We start from the raw sequence: 23,945 nt of genomic DNA on the forward strand, positions 1-23,945 counted from the left end.
TTACTAGATTTGTTATGTGGTCGACGGATTTGACCAAATGGTATGAAGGCCCTTTAAACGAGCTAATAGTTAAAAATCATTTGAGATGAGATCAGTGGCCCCAAGACTCGACTTTCGCCACAAGCTATTCAGCAACGATAGACACAGCTATAAATCCAGTAAAGTATTGCTACTATGAAAAAACTTTTTACTATAAATAGCACCAACTCAACTGCTATTATTAAAGTCTCAAGATAACCATACATTTCACACAGAACCCGTGCACAACAATAAACCAGTTGCACGTGGCAACAAAGGCTTTGAACGCAATCGTACCATAAAAATATATTAAGCAATAAAAATAAAATGTTACAGCACGGTGTAAGCGGCGGCCACAGTAAAACGTTTGTCGAGTAATGTCTGTTGCTCCCGTAAATCGAAAGACGTGCTTTACTTGTATACGTATAGTATTATTTATACATATTGTTTATATATTTATACATGTATAAATGTGTATAAACCACAAACCGCCTCGTTAGTACAGTCGCAAACTGAAACGTATTTGATGTATTCGAGTTCTTGCGTTTCTGAGGTTTAGGTAGAAAAGTGGTATTGTATTTTCTGGTATGGAGTACATGGATTATTAAGAAATTCGTAAAAAAGCATTACCTTCTTAGATTTCGTTACAGACACATTGGGTAAATTGCTCCAGTATGTATCGATCCAATATTTTTAATCCGTCACACAGATTTCCAAAAAATATTTTTTCTTACAATATTAAAATGTAAGAAAAATGTACTGGTAAGTGACGTCACTCGAGTATTTAAATAACTGTATCCTCTTCATTTTTAATAACAAAATAAAAGAAAAATACGTACCTATCCAATATTTTTGAAAATCTGTATGACGGACTCAACAGAATTTTTAAGCCAAATACTCTATTAATATTACTTTTGTCGAACCAAAAAGGTCACCTCAGGTTAACCCAATTGACTCATTGAAAAGAAACGACATCTCTTGACATTCGAGTGTTTTCTATTGTGTTCAGTTGTATATTCAGCTGAAATCATATTGAATGTGATAGCCTAACCTTAAGACCGTATTAATGCCATGTCAAATTTCTGGGATAAGGTCCCCGGAGGAACGGCTATTGAATATTGTGTGCGTTTTTACAATGCATGGCTTGCATGTTTCAGTAGCTATATAAAAAGTGTGAATTTTCGTCCTTTCGAGCTACTTCGAGATTGCCTCTGTTGGGCTTGTACTCTATAATATGTAACGAGCAGCACACTCACATCTTTCGACACTAGTGGTCCTAGCCGATGCCTTTGAAGAGATCTTTACCTATTATAAGCAAAGAAATCTATCTATATTGTTGTTTATTCCAAAATTTATACTGAAACTGAGTAAAAACGATGTCAAGTTTCCAACCATAGTTACATTTCTATATCCTTTCAACAAATAATTCATTTACAACCTCTATACTGTCTCTCTTTATCACACACACACTAGCTCCATTGTAAGATAACAGTGTTACGAATAAGGTTATATTATATTCCACCTCCTTACGTTGTATGCGAAGATACGTTGCATCAGAATTACTCGGATTCTCATGCAAATGCCGCGGTCTGAGGTCTCACGTTGTACGAAGGTCATTTAAAGCCAAGAGTAAACAAAATAAAACTGAAGTATTTCTTGAAGAGTGTGGGTTTTAGAGACGCTTGTAAAATGCATATAGCATATAGTTGAAGTCATATGACGTAGCGGGGAAAATGTGTTAGAAAACAGACCTGTGCCTGTACTATGTGAAAATCCATAGCTTTTGTCATGTTGCCAGTGTGCAAGCGAGATAGAACTCTACATTGCGCGTAGCGGCGTCTCGCTTCCACAATTGAAAGCTTTTTTTTGTATGCTCGTAGTTTGTGGTGAAAATAATAAACAAAAGCTGAAATTGTAGCTACATAAGGTTTTAGTTGTGCACACATTGGAAGTGGTAAACCGTGACGTGTTGTTATTTTAGTGAAGAACGTGGCTGTGGTGTGTCAGATAAGATTGGTAGTGAAGTGTGTTTCGTTTCAGTGAAGACTTTTGTCTAGTTGTAGGGTGGGAAAGGCCAAGTAATAGAATATGTTTGAGTTGATCTTATTTGAACTTTAGTATTTCGTTTTTGTTTGAGGTTATGTTTCAAAGTCCGTTGTTCTGGATACAGTAATTGACGGAGAAAACTATAATTCATTTAAACTTTGTTTACTCACGGAAAAAAATATTAAATTCTAAAAAAAGAACTGTTGCACCTTTCTAGGAATTTATCTCCTTACACAGAAGCCATATGTAGAACATGACTAGGATACATTTGAACACATTCTAGTCTTGTAATCCTCGTTACATTAGCACCAAGAAGACCATAAAATGACACAAATAAACAGGAATGAAAAGGCCGATATCATAAAAGCAATTTGGCTGTAGGTCATAAAGTACGCGCCATCAAATAAGCACTTACCTCTCTCCGATAGATGTCGCTTTACACTATATTAACCGATTAACTACGAATTGTCAGCCCTTTTACTGATCTCTCGTAGAATGGTATTTGGGAACGTTTGTGTATTGGTTTTCTACGTTTAATGGGTTTTAGGTCTTAATGATTTATATCATGATGTTGATTGTCGATAGCTAGTGCTTTTTGAACCCTATTTTTAAAGTTCCGCTCTTTCCGCCGCTCGTAAAGTCTGCGCGTCTGTCCGACTGTCACCAGTTTGTTTCTCTTTACCCGTATAGATACACTGCTTTTTACAGATGATCTAAATCATACATTTGGTGTGAAAACCATTGCCTAACCTCCAATCTTACCAAAAAAATATTTGTGAATCTATTTATAATTTAATTTAGATAATTAATTTTATAACTTCAACAAAACGACACACTCAATTATACAAAGTATGAAAACCGCATCAAGTGATCAAAATAATCTTATAAATTGTGTTCGTTCAAATAAATTTTACTTTCTCAAGACAACCACAAAGGAAACTAAAACAGGAATAAGGAAGACCAAAAATAAGTTATTTGCAGCAAATTAAATCCATTGAACCCTCTGTTACGGCCTAAAATAACTAATAAATTGTCGAGAACATTCCTAAGGTAGTTAAGTGTCACAGACCATTAAAATATATTTGAATGGTAGAGTTTTCAAACTGTCGGCATTTTAGACCCCCGCGGTTACACCGGGTTGAACTGCAAACAATTCGTTTTAATTTTATTAGCTTTAGCGAGTGTTTATTGCTGCAATTAAGGAATTGAATAAATAACTTTGAATTATTTGTCAGCTGGAAACTGGTACTGGCAGCAAAAATGTTTACGCTGCAACGGTTGTTACAAAAAATTCTTAGTAAATGTTTTCACAAAAAATTGAGACATCGATCTCGCTTTTTACTTATCCCTACTAATATTATAAATGCGAAAGTAACTCTGTCTGTCTGTTACGCTTTCACGTCTAAACCACTGAACTGATTTTAATGGAATTTGGTACAGATATAGAGTTGACCTTGAGAAAGAACATAGGATAGTTTTTATCCCGGACTTTTGAAGAATACTCTTGGAAACACGATATAACCGACCTTGACGCGGGCGAAGCCGCGGGCGAAATGCTAGTTATAATATAGTTCGTTTTTAAATATGAACTAAATTACCCAACGAAGATGACATACCGTTTTCTTGAAAAGTCATTCCAAGACACTAAACTAAACTACTTAAAACTTTATTTTCCGTTCACTGTCACTTTCAAGTTCCAGCAAATATTAAATAAAAACTCAAAGCTCTAAATCTTCAAAGCACAACACAGTCAACATCTGAAAATTTTCGATCACGACAAAAATATTCGTACAAAAGGACCAAATTTTTTTGTTGTCCGTACATAAGGTTCGCAAGCTTTACAGCCGACGCCGTGATAATCTGTGTCTATGTACTGAAGTACACATGTCTAAGGCGCCGAGAAGACGCGCCGACGACAATTAATGTAGTTACGATGTTATTATTGAAAGTTTGCCATGATTTATTAACTCATTGATGGTTATGACATGGTAAATTAGGTTTAAGTTATTAGATATCCCGCTGTTTGCTAATCTTTATTTTCGTGCTTTTAATTCGTTATTAGGTTATCTAAAATTTTTGGTCCTTCGGTACTTATTTTGAACGAATACCATTAAATTTTCGTTGTATTTTTTTACCTAAGTATTACTAAGAAATTTGTACAAAGACACCCAGACAGGACAAGCATTATTTCTGGATCCCGGGGATCAATCCTGCGACACGTCACGCACTGCAAGCATATTTAAGGGGTTGGTTACCCTTTAAATAAAAACGTTTATTTCAATTATTACAAGAATACGTATTCTTTTGAGTCAGCGAACCGTTTGAACTCCAACCATTATAAATGTTCTCGAAAGTTACTCAGCAAGAGTTGTGTAAATACAAAGTAGTCGAAGCCTGAAACGCCCGGAAATTTTCCACCGGCGAAGGTAACTTGGCGAAATGTATTTCTGTAGTACTTGGGTCACGTGACACCGCCGAATATAATACAGCTTGTTTTACTTGGTACTGTTAAGAATTGAGAGCACATCATATTCATTGGTTGGTACAATTATTCATCATCATCAGCCCATATTCGTCCACTGCTGGACATAGGCCTCCCCAATTGCACTTCATCAAGATCTATCTTCGGCTTCTAACATCCAAGCTATTACTTTGGCTGAAATGTTTACAGCACTATTATCTTTCTTCCTTCTAGATATTCCCCGTGTATTGTGTTAACTGTGTTAAGGCACTAACTACGTTATTGCATTTTATACTCTAATAACTACTCCCTCTGGTCAACGTTTTATAAATGCTAAAACCGAATATAGATCTATCAGGCACTGAAGAAACGTTCCAAAAAATAAATCTGTAATAACTAAATACAGAAACAAAATTAAACACAATCTGTTATAAAACATTCTTATATACTATTAGAGTCATAAGGTGCAGTTGCGATTAGGAAGCAGAATAGGCTTGACATCCAATATGTACTGTAAATACACTGTGATTGGCTATTTACCTTGTGGCCTTACAATCATAGTCGTCATAGTCGAGATTATTTTTGTACACCAGGATACGTTTAAATGACTTTGCAGCATTTTTTGAAATATTCAATTATTCGCCGAATCCATCCACTCTCTGTACAATGTTATCATTTCATACAAAATGAGAAAGAAACTCAAACTATCGATATTAATTCCGTTCATTATGGCAGCGTTCGTTTCATTTCTTGCAACTTACATTGCCTTCATTAATTCTTCAAACAATAAAGTTGCATCACTTGGATTCATTAGTCCAAGGATCGCATGATTATTGCTCGCTTTTGTTTTAAAACTATTGTCTGTGTATTTTTCATTTTAGTGGTCTTGCTTTTGTTGTTGGCTACTTGTTTGGAGATGGTTCGATTTTCATCTTTTTTTTGAGAAAATATCAATTCTTTTTTTATTACAATGTGTTTCTTGTAATTTATTGAATAATAATGGATATGCATTTTTTTCTTTTTTTCCACAATTATAAATTGATCAAACCAAATGGAACTTAGGCGTGACGTCACGTCTACGAATATTTTTTTATACATGTATTGTACGTCGATTATTTTTTTAATAGGTAAACTGTTATTGAGATAAGTATAATATTTTACTTGAAAGTTCTGTCACCAAGTAACTTACAAAGAGTCAATGTTTATATAGATGTCCATGTCTAAGAATAAAACTATTATATACCACATTAACTTCCCAGATCTCATAACTAACATTTTACACTGAAAAAAATCCATTGAATAATGTTCTAACTTCCAGAAATCGAAACCTAACATCTCATTCTACGGTTTCAATTAACTCTCACATAGCACATTGTTAATTTCGTCTGTAATTTCACTCAGCCATAAGAAATGAGCGTAAAAGCCTCGGCGTGAGACTATTGCCAGCTGACGCACGTTCTGCCCAAAATTGGTTCAGTAATTTAGAAGCTAAGGGAAAGCGCAATAATGCAAGAAGGTACCAAATGCGTTGTTCCTCGTTTCGTTGGATTGTCTGCGCATTGAGATGTTCATTTGACTTGTAAATTGTATGCGAGTATATGTGATGAGTTATTAAGCTCAGAAAAAAGTTAGGTAAAAGTTTTGAGATCATATTCAGATATGGACTAAATTATAGGAGACTGACCGACAGACTGACACTAAGTGCCATATACTGGTCTTATTGAAATAAAGAATTTGACTATGACTTTGATTAGGTCGTGATCATAAGTAATTTATTAAATTATATGCCTATACTGCTTTTATGGCCGATTACCACTGCGATGACCGTTCGCTGTTTCAGGTACCAGTCAAAATTTTATATGTTTGCTTGTGAGCTAGTTACCAAAAGAAAAATTAAGAAGTAAGCATTTAGATGTAGGTTTAGAAGTAGTCATGTACTGGCGTTTCAATAAGTTAATATAAGTAAGTAAAGCTACGACCATTACCAAGGATAGAATTTACATGACCGAGGATAACAGTAAATAATGTTTTTATCACCTCAGTCGGGATCATAGATAAGGAGTGGATTACTTCTAAGAAAATACGATGAAAGTTGAGGGTAAAAGGACCTGAAAAGTTTTCTCCGTGGGAAAACGGCATCTGAGTCACGCATACCTACTTCTGTGAGAAAAAAAGTATAATAATAATATAATATAATATATCCTGGGACAACTCACACACGGTTATCTGATCCCAAGCTAAGCAGAGCTTGTGTTATGGTAACCAGACAACTGATAAACTTACTTATATATTTCTAAATACATACATATTATAGATAAATTATACCCAGACACCAGAACAAATGATCATGCTCATCACACAACTTTTGTCCTGGGCGGGAATCGAACCCACGACCTCTGGTACAGCAGTCAGGGTCACTAACCACTAGACCAACAGGCCCGTCGTATGAAAGTATGAACTATTTAATTGGGATTTTGAGGTCCAAGTCCACTTACCTATGCATGTATACATGTTTATTCTTATTTTTTTTCTTAATACTGGTCCTACGAAAAAAAATCTGGAACAAAGGAATAGAAAATGCGAAAAAACCTTTCCGAAGTCAATGTCAGGTAGAATGTTGATAAAAAATCCTTCAATCAATGCCAAGGTCTGGCCCTATATTGTCGCTTCAAAATGCATAAAAAATGAAAAAGGACCAAAACAAAATGAAGGAACTTTTATGAGCATGTGATTTGGGTTCTGGTCACAAATATAATATTGTTTCCCCGAACAAAACCTTCCAATATCAAGTGTCACTGCCAAATAAGTAATGGATTTCGCTTTTTTGCCATTTTTTCCACATTTGCTCTCGAAACGTCGCGTTTACTAAAATGATTGTCATATTCAGAAAGGATTTTTCGTTATTTGAATTTGTTTGTGCAAATTTGTTTCTATAATAAGTACATACATGAATTTCACATGCAGAAAATGTTTGGATTAAAACAAATGCATGTTATGCTCTAATTGTAACTTTTGCTTTGATGAATATCAGAACATGAAAATGTCTCGAAGGACCATACATTATAATTTGTGAAATTCTCTTCATATCTTTTTTGGTTTAAAAACGTTTCGTAGCTCATCTCCAGCAGTAATATTTGAAAATAAACACTCATTTCAAATAAAGATTTTTAATATTCTTTAAGTAACATACAAATCACGCTTTAAATCTTCATAAATAAACATAACGACCATTAAAGTCATTTAGAAAACTCTTCAATAGCGTAATCGTTAAAAACAATGACTAACAAAAATTACTATAGACAAAATACTGTTAACATAACAAACAGACTTGATCTAAACATTAAAGTAAATCTATCAATCTTAAATGACAACAATCATCTGCTAGTGAACATATATTTTTGTATATATTTTCCCCATTCACCCCTTCAACCCTATACAACTCAAATCATCCATCACATCCCTTCGACTGAACCCTTCACTAATGTTTACTTGGACCGCGATATTCATTACTCTTTTGCTAAACTACTAGACGAACTTTTTCAATTCTCTTAACTTGGAACTTTTAATAATATACACTAAATCTAATATGTTTAAAGTACAAATTTGCTTGTGGGAGTTCTGGACAGTAGAAACATTTGCGCTTGACTTTAAAGAACAGTTTATCGGTAATATTAGATTGACACTTACACACGTAAACGCTAAAAATAAAAATACAAACTCACTTAACACTTTGATCAGATATGATTCTGGAATAAATACCGATGGAATTATTTTTTTAAAGCCCTATTTGTTCATCCTCTCCTTTCCAGGACATTATTACTAATAGCAACAAAATGTTCATTTTGTACTTAGGATATTTATCCTAAAGTCGGCGTCAATCAAGATTTCCAAAACATTAATAGGGATGATGACTGGGTATAAAAAGAAAAAATCTCATTAGTCCCTCAATAATTGTAAATACTACGATAATTGAAAAGTATGAGACACGTTTTTCCTTTTTCAGAAAAACTACAATTGACAAAGATTAACTGCTATGAAGTTTAGGAGAGGGGGCTTGTGACGTAACGATAGAGTAAAATTTATACTCAATCGTGACGTCACACGTAAGTTTTATTCACTGTAATTTGGTGGACAAATTAAAAAATACGTATCCATTATTATACAAAAAACTAAAAGACGGACACTGCAAAAAAAAATTGTCATCATCCCTATTGTTAGCTTATGAAAATGTAGCCCCGTTTCAATCCATACTATGTCTTCTTAGTCAGATTAATTTGAAAGTTATTATTTCCTCCTATTATTACGCTTTCTTATTCTCACTTAAATAAATACCTTTACTATATCCATCTATTACAAGTATCGTCTACCACTAAGATTATATCACTTGACAGAGCCAAGTGAGAAACGTTATTTATTTTAAATCCACGCAGCTATTGATCGTTTCGTTACGAGGGCGAGGCTACAGCGAGCTGCCTCTAGTAATAGGTGCTCTGTGCCCTCATCCCATGCTCGCATCAAGATGTGAATCTGTAATTGTTTTTGTTTATACGGTAATGTAGAGGTGAATTTGGTCCTTCGGTACGCGGTCCTTTTTGGGACATTGTTGTGATTTGATTTTTATTTTTGGGAATATATTTTAAGATAAATATGTAGATAAACAACAAGATTGGGACGTAGATTTTCACAAATATAATAATAACTGGATGCAGATCGTTGACCAAAAGGGTTTTTCTACTACAAATTAGCGACATATGTATAATATTTAGTTAATACTTATCACTACCTGTAAGTTTTAACTCTAAATGTAATTCAAGTCACATATCCAAAAAACGGATAAAATACGACGTGAATTTGATTTCGATATGATTAAAATGTCTTCTTTTTTAAATTCGGTGACTTTTTCGCACAGGTTAAAAAATATGTATACACATAATATTCTGGAAAAAAAGGTCTCAGTACTCCATAAATAAGGTTTAATTTTGAATGTTGATGATATTAATATGATTAGTAACGGGTATGAAACAAAGGCGGTTTGATTGAAAATCATTATGTATGTATAATGTATAGACAAAGCAATGCTAAATGTATATGGTTAATTAAAGTTAGGGCGTAACGTATGTGATGTCCTTTTAGGATAATGATTATGCTTTGAGCAGTTCATTATTAATGATTTATGGTTAATAACTAAGTAATTAGAAGATGTGCTCGTAGTTTGAATATTTACTATTTATTTTCCTTAGTTTGACTTAAACACTAATTTTAAATTCAAATGTAAATGGAAAAGGCTAATAAATTTCGATATGTTATAAAAAAAGAAACGAGTGATTGGTGTAAGTAGTTTGAGTATAGGTACTTGTATCTTGATAAGAATCGACTTGACAGATTTCGATGAAAAAAATATGGAAGTATCTTACATTTTAAAATAACTCATAGGTTTTTTAACCCGATGTCGTTAAATGAGTTAAATATTTTCGTATACAGCTAGTACAATAGTGTAACATCGCCAATTATTAAAATCAGAATGAATAACGCGACTACCGTCCGGTAAACTTGAAACCTTCTTCAATCCCTTCATAAATTCAGCAGCCATTTTCTCATGTTACTTGGGATGTAGCAAGGATTCCAATGATACGATTTACAACCTAAGGTACATCCACGCATGAAACCAAAAAAAAACCACTTTTTGACAAGAGCAGTTATTTTAAACCCTATGTATAAAAGGGCTGTAAAATGAGGTTGAGTAGCATTTAAAACTCCATTTAACATTAGTGCTCCAGTCGTAGAGAAGTACAAAACGAAATCCATAGCATAGCTTGCTGTAATTCCATTTTAAACAAAATTTGATCCTAAGGCAAGGTTAAGGCTCAGCGAACAAGCTTACAAGAGATTTTAATTCACGACAAATAGGTGTGAATCAAAGTTTTAAACCAGGATATAACATTAAATACTAAAGCAATATAACTTGTTAATGTTGGACATGTTTAAACGAATCAATATCACATGTTACGTGACATCGTCGCTTTTAGCGTTATTATCAAAGTTCTGCCACGTACAGCTTTGTCAAAACAACAGTTTTTATGTTGTTGTCATAGTTGCAAAATGAATTTAATTTCGTGACACTTTTTATAGTAGTCGTTAGTTTTTCATGGTTTATAGAGATTTTAATGTTATCTCGTTTTAGGTTTTGTTTAGCTGTAAATGTGAGTGAAAATATTGCTGTTTGTTGAATTATGATAGGATTTATCATACTAGTTTATAGTTATGGTATTCGCTAACTAGATTTACATTTGTTTTGACAAATTTCACATAAATTAATAACTAGCATAAAGCTAGGTAAATAGTTGTTAAACCCTGCAACTGTTAATGTCTAGAGATTACTTTTCCATATGGGGGAGGAAAGATCAAGTAATACTTATTTTCAAATTGTATTAATGATCAAAAAAACAAAAGTACATAGTAAACATATTTTTTACGAAATTCTACCAGCAGCACTCAAAAAGACACAAAAACACAGTTCAGAACTTATCAAAATATATCGTGATAAAATAAGGTACCAATCTAAAACAAAGACATACAACACATAGTAACATAAAACCTAAACCTGCGCTACAAAGGACCAATACCGCGGCTCTTAACCCCGAGCTTCCTGCTATCCACAACCTTTATTCCATTCCACCCTTTATTCTCCAATAACATGGATAACGAACACCAGTATCACCAATAGTATCGAAATATCCCAGTTTTACTCCAATATCGCCGGGATATAATTTGCTATGGCTTAATACAATACACCCGAATTCAAATTTACATAAAGACCTTTATTAAAATTTGTGTACATTGGTATGATAACGCTATTTTGTATTACTATCAAATAATATAAATGTTAAGGTATTTTGTGTTTTCTTTGTTTCATCTATTCGTATTTGTAAGTATATGTACATTACTAGCTGTTGCCCGCGACTTCGTCTGCGTGGTCAGAAGATATAAGTCATATTTTATACCTGCCTTCTATCTACCTATCTGCCTTCTATCTATCTTGTAGGATTCAGTCAGCGCTTGCAATGTAAGCGCAAAAAATGAGTTTTTTTACGACCTCACATTAGAAACCTCAAAAATTGTAGCCTATGTGTTATTCTGATGTATAAGCTATATTGTGGTAAAGTTTCATTCAAATCCATTCAGTAGTTTTTACGTGAAAGAGTAACAAACATCCATACATCCATACTTACAAACTTTCGCCTTTATAATAGTAGTAGGATGTATAAAATTGTGTGAGGTGCCTAATAAGAGGCAAACATTGTTGATGTGAAGTATTACATAAACTTTATTTGATTCGGTAATTGTTATCTTTCTTTCCATCTTTTCTTAAAAACAACTACTCCTGCATTAATTAATTTAATCCAGGACAGTGCCGAGACACCCACACCAATGGTCGACCCACGCGAGGATCGAACCGCGATACGTCGTGCTCAGTGGGTTAGGCTCGATGACCACTTGGCTATGCGTTAAGTGTTGTAGTTCCAAATGCTTCGTGCGAGTTCTGTTACTTGAACTTGGCTTGACACGCTACCGCGTTTATAGATTGGTGTTCGACATCAATTGTCAGTACCGTTTTGCTTAAAATCTGGTTTGAAATATTATACTAAACGGCACATTGCTATCCCTTAGTAATAATTTCCTTGTTCCTATACTTTACAAGCATGTACCTTCGTGGCGAAATTTAATCCAAAGAGCTTGGGCTCTTGGGATCAAACAATATATTTTTGTTTCTCAGTACAAAAACTACATGAAATAGTAAAATTCCATTCGTAGTTTTATAAAATCCATAAATCTAGGTCAAAGAAGCGGGTCTTATTCCGTTCTTATCACGGTCGCCGGTCGCCACCGGAGCCGGGCGCCAACTGTCAATGAAGCGAGCTGACGTTACAAAAAGCTAACTTTAAGGTTTTTACCGCCACCGCGAGACGTTGTTGCCGGGTGCACCTGACGTGTATAAACGACGGCAATTTGTCGCGGACTTGCGGTACAGGCGCCATGTTTGATGGGCAAATCGCAAGTTGCTGTGATTATTTGTCGTGGCGAGATCAGTTGGGGGTTTAAGTTGTATTAGTTAAAAGTGGTAGAATGGTGGCTATAATATGAAGTTAGCGGGTTCACCTTGTGCTTGATCTATTTTCGTAAGATTATTCATTGGTCTAAACTTTTCCTAAACGTTCAAATTGGCTCGTAGTGTCATTGCATTTTGAAAATATTTACGCAGAATGAATTGATTATTAAACGAAGTGACTGATTTATTAGACCACCACAACTTACTTTACACTACAAAACACAATCAATGCTCAACGTATGATTCAAAAAATTAAAGGCCTTTTGATTTTCCAAAACTGCACTACCATCACCAAAATTCAAACACCTTTCCTAACCAAAACATTATACCTAACATACATATTAGTCTGACGATGTAATAATACACAAAAGTTTACTAAACTAAAGCCATTAGCTCAACTGGTCCTTGTAGCCGCTGCGCGCAGGTCACGAGTGAGACGTCGTTAGCCTCACATGTCTGAAGATTGATAGGTTGTGAGACAAACCATGAAGTTGGATGAATTAAACTTGTCATACATGTAGAACTAAAAGTGATTATAATTGAATTGTCATTTTATACATACTTTCTTTCAAATTATATTTTTAATTGGATATAAAGTACACACTTTGTGAAGGTTGATAATTAAAACATATTTATATGAAAATCTGTAACATGAATTCGCAATAGTGAAATTAGATTCCCAATTTGTTGTATTAAAACTGTTCAACAAAATATTAAAACGATACTATTTCAATTTACACGAAAAACAAATTAATTGAATTTCATAATAAAAACTCAATTCAATTCCTTCAGTAAATAAAAATAATTGATTAATAAATAACCGTAGAAAATTGAACGGTTTTATTACTGCGTTAAATGAATGATTGATCGTGATTTTTGTTCACTCTGAGTGAATGACAACGGTTTGTGGTGAATGAGTAATTAAAATTCGTGTATGAGTTTAAAAGGCTATCATGCATGTTTTATTGAGCTCATTCGCTTCGGTTTGTTCATTTAATAAAAGCTACTGAATAAAGTTCGGGGTGTCGAATCAACATTAACAATCGAACGGATTCGATAGCGAGAGATTTCAGGTTCATATCGATGATGGTTGCTTCGTTATGGGGTTTTAGGAAAATTCCTCCTGAAAACTGGCCTTCTCGAGTGAGAAAAGTGCCAGACTCTTACCAACTAAACCTGAACCGCCGTTTAACGTCTCCTATATACTTTAGTTCGGTGCATGACAATTCAACTCGTTAGAAGTTGTTACTACGACGTGTGGAAGTGTAATATTTATTGTTTAATATATTTATGTTGCCTCATATTTACTTCTGTTCTTAATGGATCGTAAAGTTATTGTCAATTACCAGGAGAAGCTTTGGTTGAAGCACAAACGGGACCTGCGTGTTGTTATTCAGTGATGAAGCGGCGCGGCGGCGGCTGCGGTCGAAGCTATGGCAGAGAGGGTTTCCTTATAAAAGGAAGACATTCTTGTTAATATGAATATCATTGTATTAAGCAAGAAGTGCAGTATATTCGTAATGTAAATATCATTTTCCACAATTCGCAAAAATAGAATTTAAATATGTTAATCAAATGTTAGCTAGCTTTATGCCAAATTTCATCAAAATTGGTCAGACTTTTGACCGTCTAGATGTGTCAATTATAGATACTCAAACAACTTCTCCCTTATGCGATTCTTGTGTGATTGATATTGTTATTAAAATCTTGAATAAATGAAAGTTCGCTTCACAAATCTTTATGAAAAGACTAGCTTTTGCCCGCGACTTCGTTCGCGTGGAACAGTGACTTCCGGCAGATTTTTGGTTTTACTCACATAGTTCCCGATCTCGCGGGATTTTTGAGAAGTTCCCGCTCCCGCAGGATTTTTGGGATAAAAACTATCCTATGTCCTTTCTCGAGTTCCAAACTATGTCTGAACCAAATTTCATCCAAATCGGTTCAGTAGTTTAGGCGTGACGGAAAGACAGATAGACAGAGTTATTATCGCATTTTTGGCATGGGTAGTTTTGCCCGCGACTTCGTCCGTAAATTTACTTTGAGCAGAAAGTTTTGAAGCCACTGCAAAAAAAGGAGGAGGTTCTCAATTTGACCGTATTTTTATATGTATATTAAGGCATATCAGTTATTGACCGATTTGAGAAATTCTTTTGTGTTTGAAAGAGTAAAGTGTCACTAAAGAATAAAAAAAAAACGAACTTATAACAATTAAAAAGAAATTATATTACAACCTATCCTATTTAACAACCAAGCTTAAAACTAAATAATTTAAAACGAACTTAGAATTACAGTTTTACTAAACAAAATAACTAAGTACTATTATTCGAGATCAAACCTACATCAAACAACGGAACCAATTTAGAATTTACGAAACAGGACCAATCCACATAAACGACCATACAACCGACAATACAATTTTACCACGACGGTACCGAAGCGCTCGGCCGATACCCAACCAAATGCGTGTAACGAAACCATAGCGCGATCTATTTCGATCCCAACGCCATCTATCGACCATAGTGACAACTCGGATTATTTATCTATACTCCGTTCGGGCATTTTCTTTGTACTAAAAGTAGTATTATATTTTTTATATGTTATTTTATTATTTTTTTCATACCTTTTTACTATTTATTTACTTTTTTCCGATGAATTAAAACAACATGAACCGAACTCGTGTAACGATCGACACCATTGCGCGTAGTACTAATAGAATTATCTATACTCCGTTAGAGCATTTTTTTGTAGTAAAACTTTTATTATATTAATATTATTTTTTTTACACCTTTTTACTGTTTTTGTTTTTTGTTTTTCTGATGGATTTTCCGATGAATTAAAACAATAACATGAACCGAACACGTGTAATGACACCATTGCGCGATTAACGCCATCTATCTACGGAGCATAGGAACAGCTCGACATTTGACCAATAGATGGCACTATTATATAGTATGTCCGTAATAAATTTTATTTTTTATTTTTATTTTTTGTAATAAAAACTATCCTATGTCCTTTCTCAAGTTTCAAACTATGTCTGTACCAAATTTCACACAAATCGGTTCAGTAGTTTAGGCGTGAAGAAAAGACAGACAGACAGACAGAAAGACAGACAGACAGACAGACAGAGTTACTTTCGCATTTATAATATTAGTTTGGATTTCAATATTTCCCATCTGTTTACCCCTCGAGAGTTACAAGTGTGATATACATACAAGCTATTTGCTCGCGACTCATTCACAGACCTCATTTCAATTTGGGTACCCTCTGAATGGCGTCCGTTATTCCATGTACAGTCAGCAACAAAAATGTTTGTACAAATCAGATGCAGTTGTCAAATATGATAAATTTTAAATTTAATTTGAGTTTAATTTTTAGGTTTCAAACTTCATTTGTTACCTTGTTAAACGTAACTATTGTGTAAAGTCTTGTGTCAAGTTGAATTTGATTGTATACACAGCTTTAAATTTCTTAATATATTAACCAACTTCTGTTGCTGACCGTTCTAGAACCTTTTGAATCTGGTTTATTTTATAACTTTTGTGGCCGACTGTACTTTTAACCCTACAATATTCATAGCGGGAAAACGAATGAATGTCTTAATAGACACGGCTCCGCGGGCGCCGAGAAATGTTTATTTTAGGGTTAGTCGTTGAAATAGAGGTAAATATGTAATATTTTGGACGATAATCACGTCTCATTACATATTTTGAACTTAACGTGTCTAAAGATGTTTTTATGACCTAATTACCTATATTATTGGATGCCATGTAAGAATTTGAAAAGTCGCTTTACAATTCATTTCAATTCATTTTTACAAAACGTAACCAAGACACTTATGTTTTCCGAAGAATTTCACTGGCACTCAAAAAGATAATTTTGTTTTTTTTTTATGTTACATTAGTTATTATATCTACAAGTTTATACACAACCTTCGAGCCGGCAATCCGAGTCATTTTGCGTACAAATTACTAAGTAACAAGCAAAAACACTTCATCTTTATAATATAGCTGGTTCTGTTGAAGGCTTATTGGCTTTCTGTAACTAAAGTATAGCTACTCCAGATTTGTGTAGCTGATAGTTCTCCATGTTGTATTAAATAAATAAAACAAATAAATTATTTACTTAAATAACAATAATAGAGCTACGGATAAATCTGAAACAAAACACAACACAATCCAATACCAATCGAACGCAACTAATTGGTCAGTCTTGAGTGACGCATGTGTGGTCGTGCTGCGGTGGTGTGGTCGTGCGCTCTCCAACCACGTCCCGCTGTGGTCGCCGTCAATGATGCCGAGCACTTACTAATTGTCACTTGACAGTGCGTGTTCCTATAGGCTATGGATGTGACGTCATTTTCTGTACTGGTTAGATACTTGGGTAGTGTTATGGCTAAGTTTGCATGTTATTTTTTTGTTGTGTTCAAGTTTTTCTGCTTACAATCGTTCAATTTTGATGGGTGTAAATTATTATAAAATTCTTTGATAATAACATTAGAGAGATTAAAAAGCTGGCAGGGAGTGATACCTATAGTTCTTTTTTGTAGTCTAGCTAAGTACATAATGATATTTAGATGAAGTAGAACTAAATATCTTTCATTATATACAAAATATAATTTGAGACAATCTCACAAATAAACCAGAAATATTCTCAGAAACATGACCTTTTATCAAAAATGTATCGTAATGTTTCATATTGTTGAAGATATTTCATTAAAATGTATTCCACAAAATTTTCACGATACTTGCAAAGTACTCGACAAACGTTGAAAAAAAATAAATTGTATTTTGTCACGCGTTATTTAGCACGTCGTTTGTTTTCAAGTACATGGAACATCAGGCTAAACGATAAAAATGATTGGAAAGCGTTCACTCATTCGTTCAATCTTTTATTCTATTTATTTTGACCGTCTGTGCCCTTTAAAACTGTTTTGTTGAATAGAAGCAACTGCATACTAACGTAATAAGACGTTAGCTAAGCATTATTGTAATAATATGACAAAAGCATAAGCAGAAACGCGGCAAAACCTAGTTTTCCCGCAAAATAATTTTATTCTAAATTTAAATGAATTGCAAATACTCAGCCAACCTTTTATAAAAAGGCTTAAATAGAAACCGTTCGTTCTAATTTTAAATTTAAATTAAGAATCTATAACTGTCCACATTACAGTGTTGTGAAGGCGGGATACTCGATGCTAATTGGTCAGCGGGTGTCGCGGTTGACGTTTGATGTTTCGTGAGAATCGGTCCGGTATAGTCGCGTACAAAGTCAATTACGTTTAAATTTTTAAATAATTTATTATGAGTAGGTACTTATTAGGTACTGAGCTATACAGATAGTTATGTAAATATGATCGAGTCGTTGAGAAAAAATACAATAAAATGAATTTATTAATTTTTATTAATAAAATTAAATTTAATAATTACTATATGGTATTTTTCTTTTTGTTATTTTTAAACACAAAATTGTGTCAGAAAAAGGCATATGTATTTTTCATCGCTCACAAAGAAACACATTAATCATAAAATCTGTATTTATTCAGTTCAAATAGAAACATAATCATTATATCAAATAGTATCTAGTATTCGATTTTATGTAAATATCATTTTGGTTAAATCCAGATTGCAGCTTTCGATCCTATGGGTGTAATACCACCACATAGTAAGACTGTTGCAATCGTGGAAGCGAGATAGCGCGCTACACGCCGTGCGATGTCTCGCTCCCACAACTATCCTTGCTTTCATACAGTGGTAGCCTGGTCCCCTGAACCATGTCATGTCACTGACATGAACTCAGACCCGAGCCACTCAATAAGCCGGTTTCCGGAGTTAGTTGATGACGTCACGCGGACAGACACTTCAGCCTATACTCGATGCTTAGTGATTGACAGTATGGCCTGTGGAGTTTACTAGGATTTGCTTATTTTAAAAGCAAAATTGATTAAAAAAGATTGATTTTACATTTTGGAGCTGAAAAAAATATCTTGAACTACCTTAACCTTTCGGCTTCACCCGCATTCTTAAAGTCTTTTCTAAAACGATTTTTGTTCTTTACTTTGCAGACCTCTTGCTTGCAAACATAATTTGTCTTCGAATGTAACTAACACAATAACAACACTACAATACAGAAGTACGTTATTCAGGAATTAATTTTGGGCACTGGGATAAAGCTGCCGACGTTTAATAATTATGATATTACACAATTCTTTTTTTCCAGAATTAATTCCCTTAACAATCAATCACGTCAACCTATAGTAGCTCACAGCTAGACAAAGGCCTCCGAACCTAAAAACTCGATCCTTCACCTTCCGCACCCAGTCCGAGCCAGCAAGCCTTACCTTAAAGATTACCACGATTAACACAAACTACACTGAACAATAATTAACAAATCATACTCATCAAACAAACTACAAATAAAGCAGAAACTTATAAAGACCAAGCATTTCCAGAAGGCCGACCAACATGAAGGCAATTAATAAGTAAATAACTGAAAGCCTTAAATTACCGCCAAACTGTGAATAAATCTTAGTTAATTGTAAACGCTCCTTTGAGATAGAATTGAATCATTTATTTAAGACTCATTGAACCGCGGTACTGACAGACCTTTAGTTTTGCTAATTAGTAAGCCAATTAGCAAATTTGTAATTGTACATTGAGATACAGCCTGGTGACAGCTGAACAGATGAACCGATAGGCAGCGAAGCCTTAGTATAAATATACGATACGTCCTAACTTACTACTACTACTTATTCCTACTGTATTACATCTGAAAGGCCTTATCTAAGTCCCCCTCCCCCCAGGAAAAGTGTTGGCAGTTGTTTTTTCCTCAGCATTCCTTTTATTTTTACATCCACCGTACCAGGCTGTCATGCCTATGACTAATAGTTATTGACCCGTTAACATCTCATCGCTGAACCGTAATTATTCAGCTGACTATAATATTTACATAATGAATTGATTTACTGCACTCCTGGTACCCCAGTTTGGCTGCATGCAGCTAATAAATTAACTGAAGTCGGTATGTGTGAAGTAGTATTTCATCCTGGATACACATCTTAGTGTTAAGGTAGCAGATTTCTTTATTAAACATTATGGAACAGTAAAATTTCGAAACATATGTTTTCATAAAAAAAAGAATCCTGTCAGTCCTGCCAAGTTCAAGTTCCATTGCCTCTCGCATATACATCTTTAGCCATACTAATTCCACCTTCTCCTTCCAGGAGTTAGCAGCAGCGACGCCGACGCAGCGCAACTGGCGCGGGATCCTGATCGCGCTGCTGGTGATCGCCGCGGTGCTGGGGCTCATCGTGTTCAGCATCGCGTTGCTCACGCCGGCCGGGGACGGGGGCAGGGTGCGCGGCAGGAAGCCCACGCTGCACGACGTGCTAGGGGAACATTACAAGCCGTTTAATGGGACCTGGCTGTCTGGTGAGTCTTCATACTTTTCATATTGTTGCGAAATCGGTACTTGTAATGGAAAATTACCCTGAATACTAGTAAGCTAAGGTGATAGATACTGCGCTGCAAAATATATGGCACACGAAGAAAAATTTGATTTATGATTCTGTTCCTTTAGAATCTTTGGGAAAATCTATGTTTTATGTATTGCAAAAATAATTAGTACCTACTCCTTAAAAGAAGTCAAAATCTTTTTTCTTTTTAAAAGACGGCAAGCCAACTGGAAAAAATAATAACAATAATGTTCTTCGTATCAATAATGTATAAATGTATGAATCTCATCACTTCAATGTAGAAATATTTGTAATATTCAATGACAATATTTATCAATCATTACAAACTATTGAATACAATAAATAACAGACAAAATGACATTTCTCATTATGGTACTATAATATGGAAAACAGCTGTTACCACTGTTAAAGTGCGACAGCGCTCTAGGCCACGCATAGATTAGATTAGAATATTCTTTATTGTACACCATGGAATTACAGCAGTGATTCTTAATACATACAATGTTAGGGTACAATGGCGGTCTTATCGCTAAAAGCGATATCTTCCAGACAACCTTTGGATGGACAGGAAAATTATCAGTATGTACAGAGGTAGGTGGTGCGCTATTGTTAAAAACATGTAAAGTTATACATAAACATACATAACATAGAAATAAGAAATAAAATGAATACATACAATAATCAGATAATCAGTGTTTAAGATGGCTACTTTAAAGAAAGGAGATACATACATACATACATAGCTACATCTCCCTTCCACAGCGGCAGTCCTTCACAGTTCAGAGTAGCCGTGCCGAGCACAAGTGTACCTCAGTAATTACGACCAATGAATTATTCACAGAAGCCATTACAATTTATTTATTTACACAGTATATTTTAGCTACAAAAACATACAAGCACTACAATCATAATTTACGTACATACATCAGTGGGAATTTGTTCTGGCATCATCAAATGCATGTAAATAACAAACTTAGGATATAATTTATGCGGGTAGTCGTAAAAATGGCGTTATCTCATATTTTGTGACGTCATTCCTTGTAAAATATGTGGTTAACAGAAATATTTAGAGTAATATATTGCGGAAGTTTGTGTTACTATGACCTGTCCGATGGTTCAGCAAATGTGGTGATTATAAATGATATTTATGGGACCCTATTATTTATTTATTTCATGACAAACATAATGAGTCACTTTCAAGCTACGTGGTTACAACGGTAAGAGGTCTGTTTGGCAATCAAAATATCTCACTTCTGGGCAAAAATCCTCTTAACATATAGTAAAAGACTGAATATTTATCATGACCATATTTAAATTCCATTTCAGAGTCAGGTTGAAACCGACTGTAGTGTTTTAGAATGATGAAAATAGAGCTAACTTTCTTTGTTATAACGTACGACATAACGCGGTAAGGGGCTGCCATTTCTTATCTATCTCTCTTACAAGACCATCCCCAGACGTCCAAAATAGTGTCGACGGCTCGGGGTAAACGTCCTTCAGGTCAAACTCGGACATTCGTCCTCTGACAGAGGATTATGTTTTAATATCAGCTAGTGCCATCAGAGGTCTCAGCATTTTAACGTTCACTAAGCTTTGATGAGTAATTTCAGGGTATTAAATTCAGATTCATTAAGTTTTATTATTAGAGAACTCTTAGTTCAACTTAGATAATAGGTTCTAATTACAGCTCTTTGGTGGAAATGCAGAGGGGCAAAGTAACATATAAAAAAGGAAAGTGGCAACAAAAACAAATTCGTTTGATGGAAAATAATTCGTGAAAAAGAAAAGACTGTGTTTTTTTCTAGCCTTTCATGTTTTACTGTAATCAAAAAGTTTTGAGAATCGGCCGGACCGCAAACGTACCTCCGTGTACGATATTAATAGTCTCCGAGTATCCTCTTACGAAGTCATTCCGTAATTGAAACCAGATATATTATAGAGAGAAAAGTTTTCAGGTTTACAGTAGTTCAAATAAAAACAACATCTAAAATCCTATCCAAAGTTTCACATCAATATTTTTTTTATGTAAACATTGTGAACCAACATCGGAGCACCAAACCTACGCTACAGCGCATCCCAAACCTGTCAATTTCCTTAAAAAAACAAGCGACAACCGAACTTTCTCAATTTTTCGACGTGAATAAATATTGTTCGAGCACAACCTGTACCATGTGAATTTATAGCTAAACTGTTATCGTTGTGGAAGCGAGACGATACTATGCGAAGTGTAGAGCGCCGTCTTACTTCTAAAGCAGCAGGAATTCTGTTTTTAGAGTTCATAGTACAGGGTGGGAGCCCAAAATTTATCCTTTCCTCCGGTGTTTGAACAATAAACTGGGCCCAAACTCACATATATTCGCAGAAATCTATACCAATGGACTTGAAGGCATTTTCTTGGAACATAACGATAGGTTTACGAAGGTAGATTTGTTTTCGTAAATGCTTTTACGAAGTTCGCTTTAATCAATTTTGTTATTCATAATAATTTAACTTATTTTAAGGGTTTTGTTGATTTTGGGTTAAATTGACAGAATAATACAAATATGTGTATTCTTTACTTAAATCAGATTTCTGAAAATAACTGAGCAATCAAGCATTCAAGGTGATGTGGGTGCTATGTAACGTAACTTTATGGATTTTAAGAAAAATGCTTGTACAGAACGACACTTAAAAATCTTTTTATTAATATGTTTAAGATAAAAATCTTTATTATTAATTGTTATTTTGCGAGCAATTTTTTTTATAGTTATCGCGAAAAAATCTCTTGACAAATTCTTAAAAGGCTTTTAAAAACCAATCACTAAACATTCCTTTATCGCTTCCTAAGTGCTCTAACAATCAATAACAATCTATAATAGTAGTATTTGATGACAATAAAAAACTCCTCAACTGGAAAGAAATCTGAAATTTAAACTCTATAGTCCCAAAAACAGAGCTCTATTTTTATTATCTAAGCAATGTTTTGACAGAAACATCTCCGCTATTTAATAACACCAAACCTCGGCCTCCTTGAACCTCAAGCTGGCTATTTCTGAGTTGTTTGCAAAACATTAATATTAAAATACCTTCCTGATTCGGACGAAGAATGTGGCTTTATTCTCGAATTGCTAGAACCTTATTACATTTCCGTTTTCTGGTTAGAATTCTCCGCAAGAATGTGACGTGACGTAGTGAACCCAATTGTTTTTGTTTTGGTGTCTGGTTTATACCAGATATTTTGTGTAAAGGATATTTCTTACTGGAGCTGGTAATTTGTCTGAGGTCTGCTCTTGGTCATTTACTGATAAAACGAAGCTAGTAAATGTCTAACTCGCTCACTAAGGTCCTGTTCCAACCAATTGCCAAATAAGTAGATGTAAAATATTTATCATCTAGTTTGTATTTTTTTTTTATTCTACGGTTTTCGGTTTATAACCATATGTAAGAGACCTACACATTGCAAGAAGTTAGCCTCAAAGAACGGAATACAAAAACTCATATTTGAAAGTTACTAAGCGAAATATCGCTCTAACACTAATGACAGTATTAAACCATGGAGGTTACAAACCAAAACTCTAATAAACAAAACAGAACTATTTTTCTCCAGCACACACTAATCCAAAGAATTTAATTCTCCACACTCCACTCTGAGATTTTTAATTGGACGTTTTGCAGACAGATGGCTTTTCCCGATTGTAGAAACAAAGAAACTCAGGCACAAGAGTGCTCGAAATAGGCTCGTGTCGCTGCCTTTTGTGCTCGAATGTAGAGCACTATTTGATAAGAAAGGTAATGAGGATTTTATCTGTTGTTCCGTTTGGATCTCGGAGCTTTTGGGGCCGTTCGTTTAGGGATAAGCATTG

General features: G+C 34.4%; 1 protein-coding gene across 1 annotated transcript in view; it reads left to right on the forward strand.

Annotated features, from left to right (window-relative positions):
- Window positions 1-23,945, forward strand: part of LOC113493713 (dipeptidyl aminopeptidase-like protein 6) — a 109,143-nt gene that overhangs the window by 39,650 nt on the left and 45,548 nt on the right. Inside the window, exon 2 of the mRNA XM_026871705.1 lies at window positions 19,852-20,059. Coding sequence (XP_026727506.1) covers window positions 19,852-20,059 — 208 coding nt within the window. The remainder of the gene's footprint in view (window positions 1-19,851; window positions 20,060-23,945) is intronic.

Source organism: Trichoplusia ni, chromosome 5 (assembly GCF_003590095.1).
Source record: "Trichoplusia ni isolate ovarian cell line Hi5 chromosome 5, tn1, whole genome shotgun sequence".
NCBI classification, from domain to species: Eukaryota; Metazoa; Arthropoda; class Insecta; order Lepidoptera; family Noctuidae; genus Trichoplusia; species Trichoplusia ni.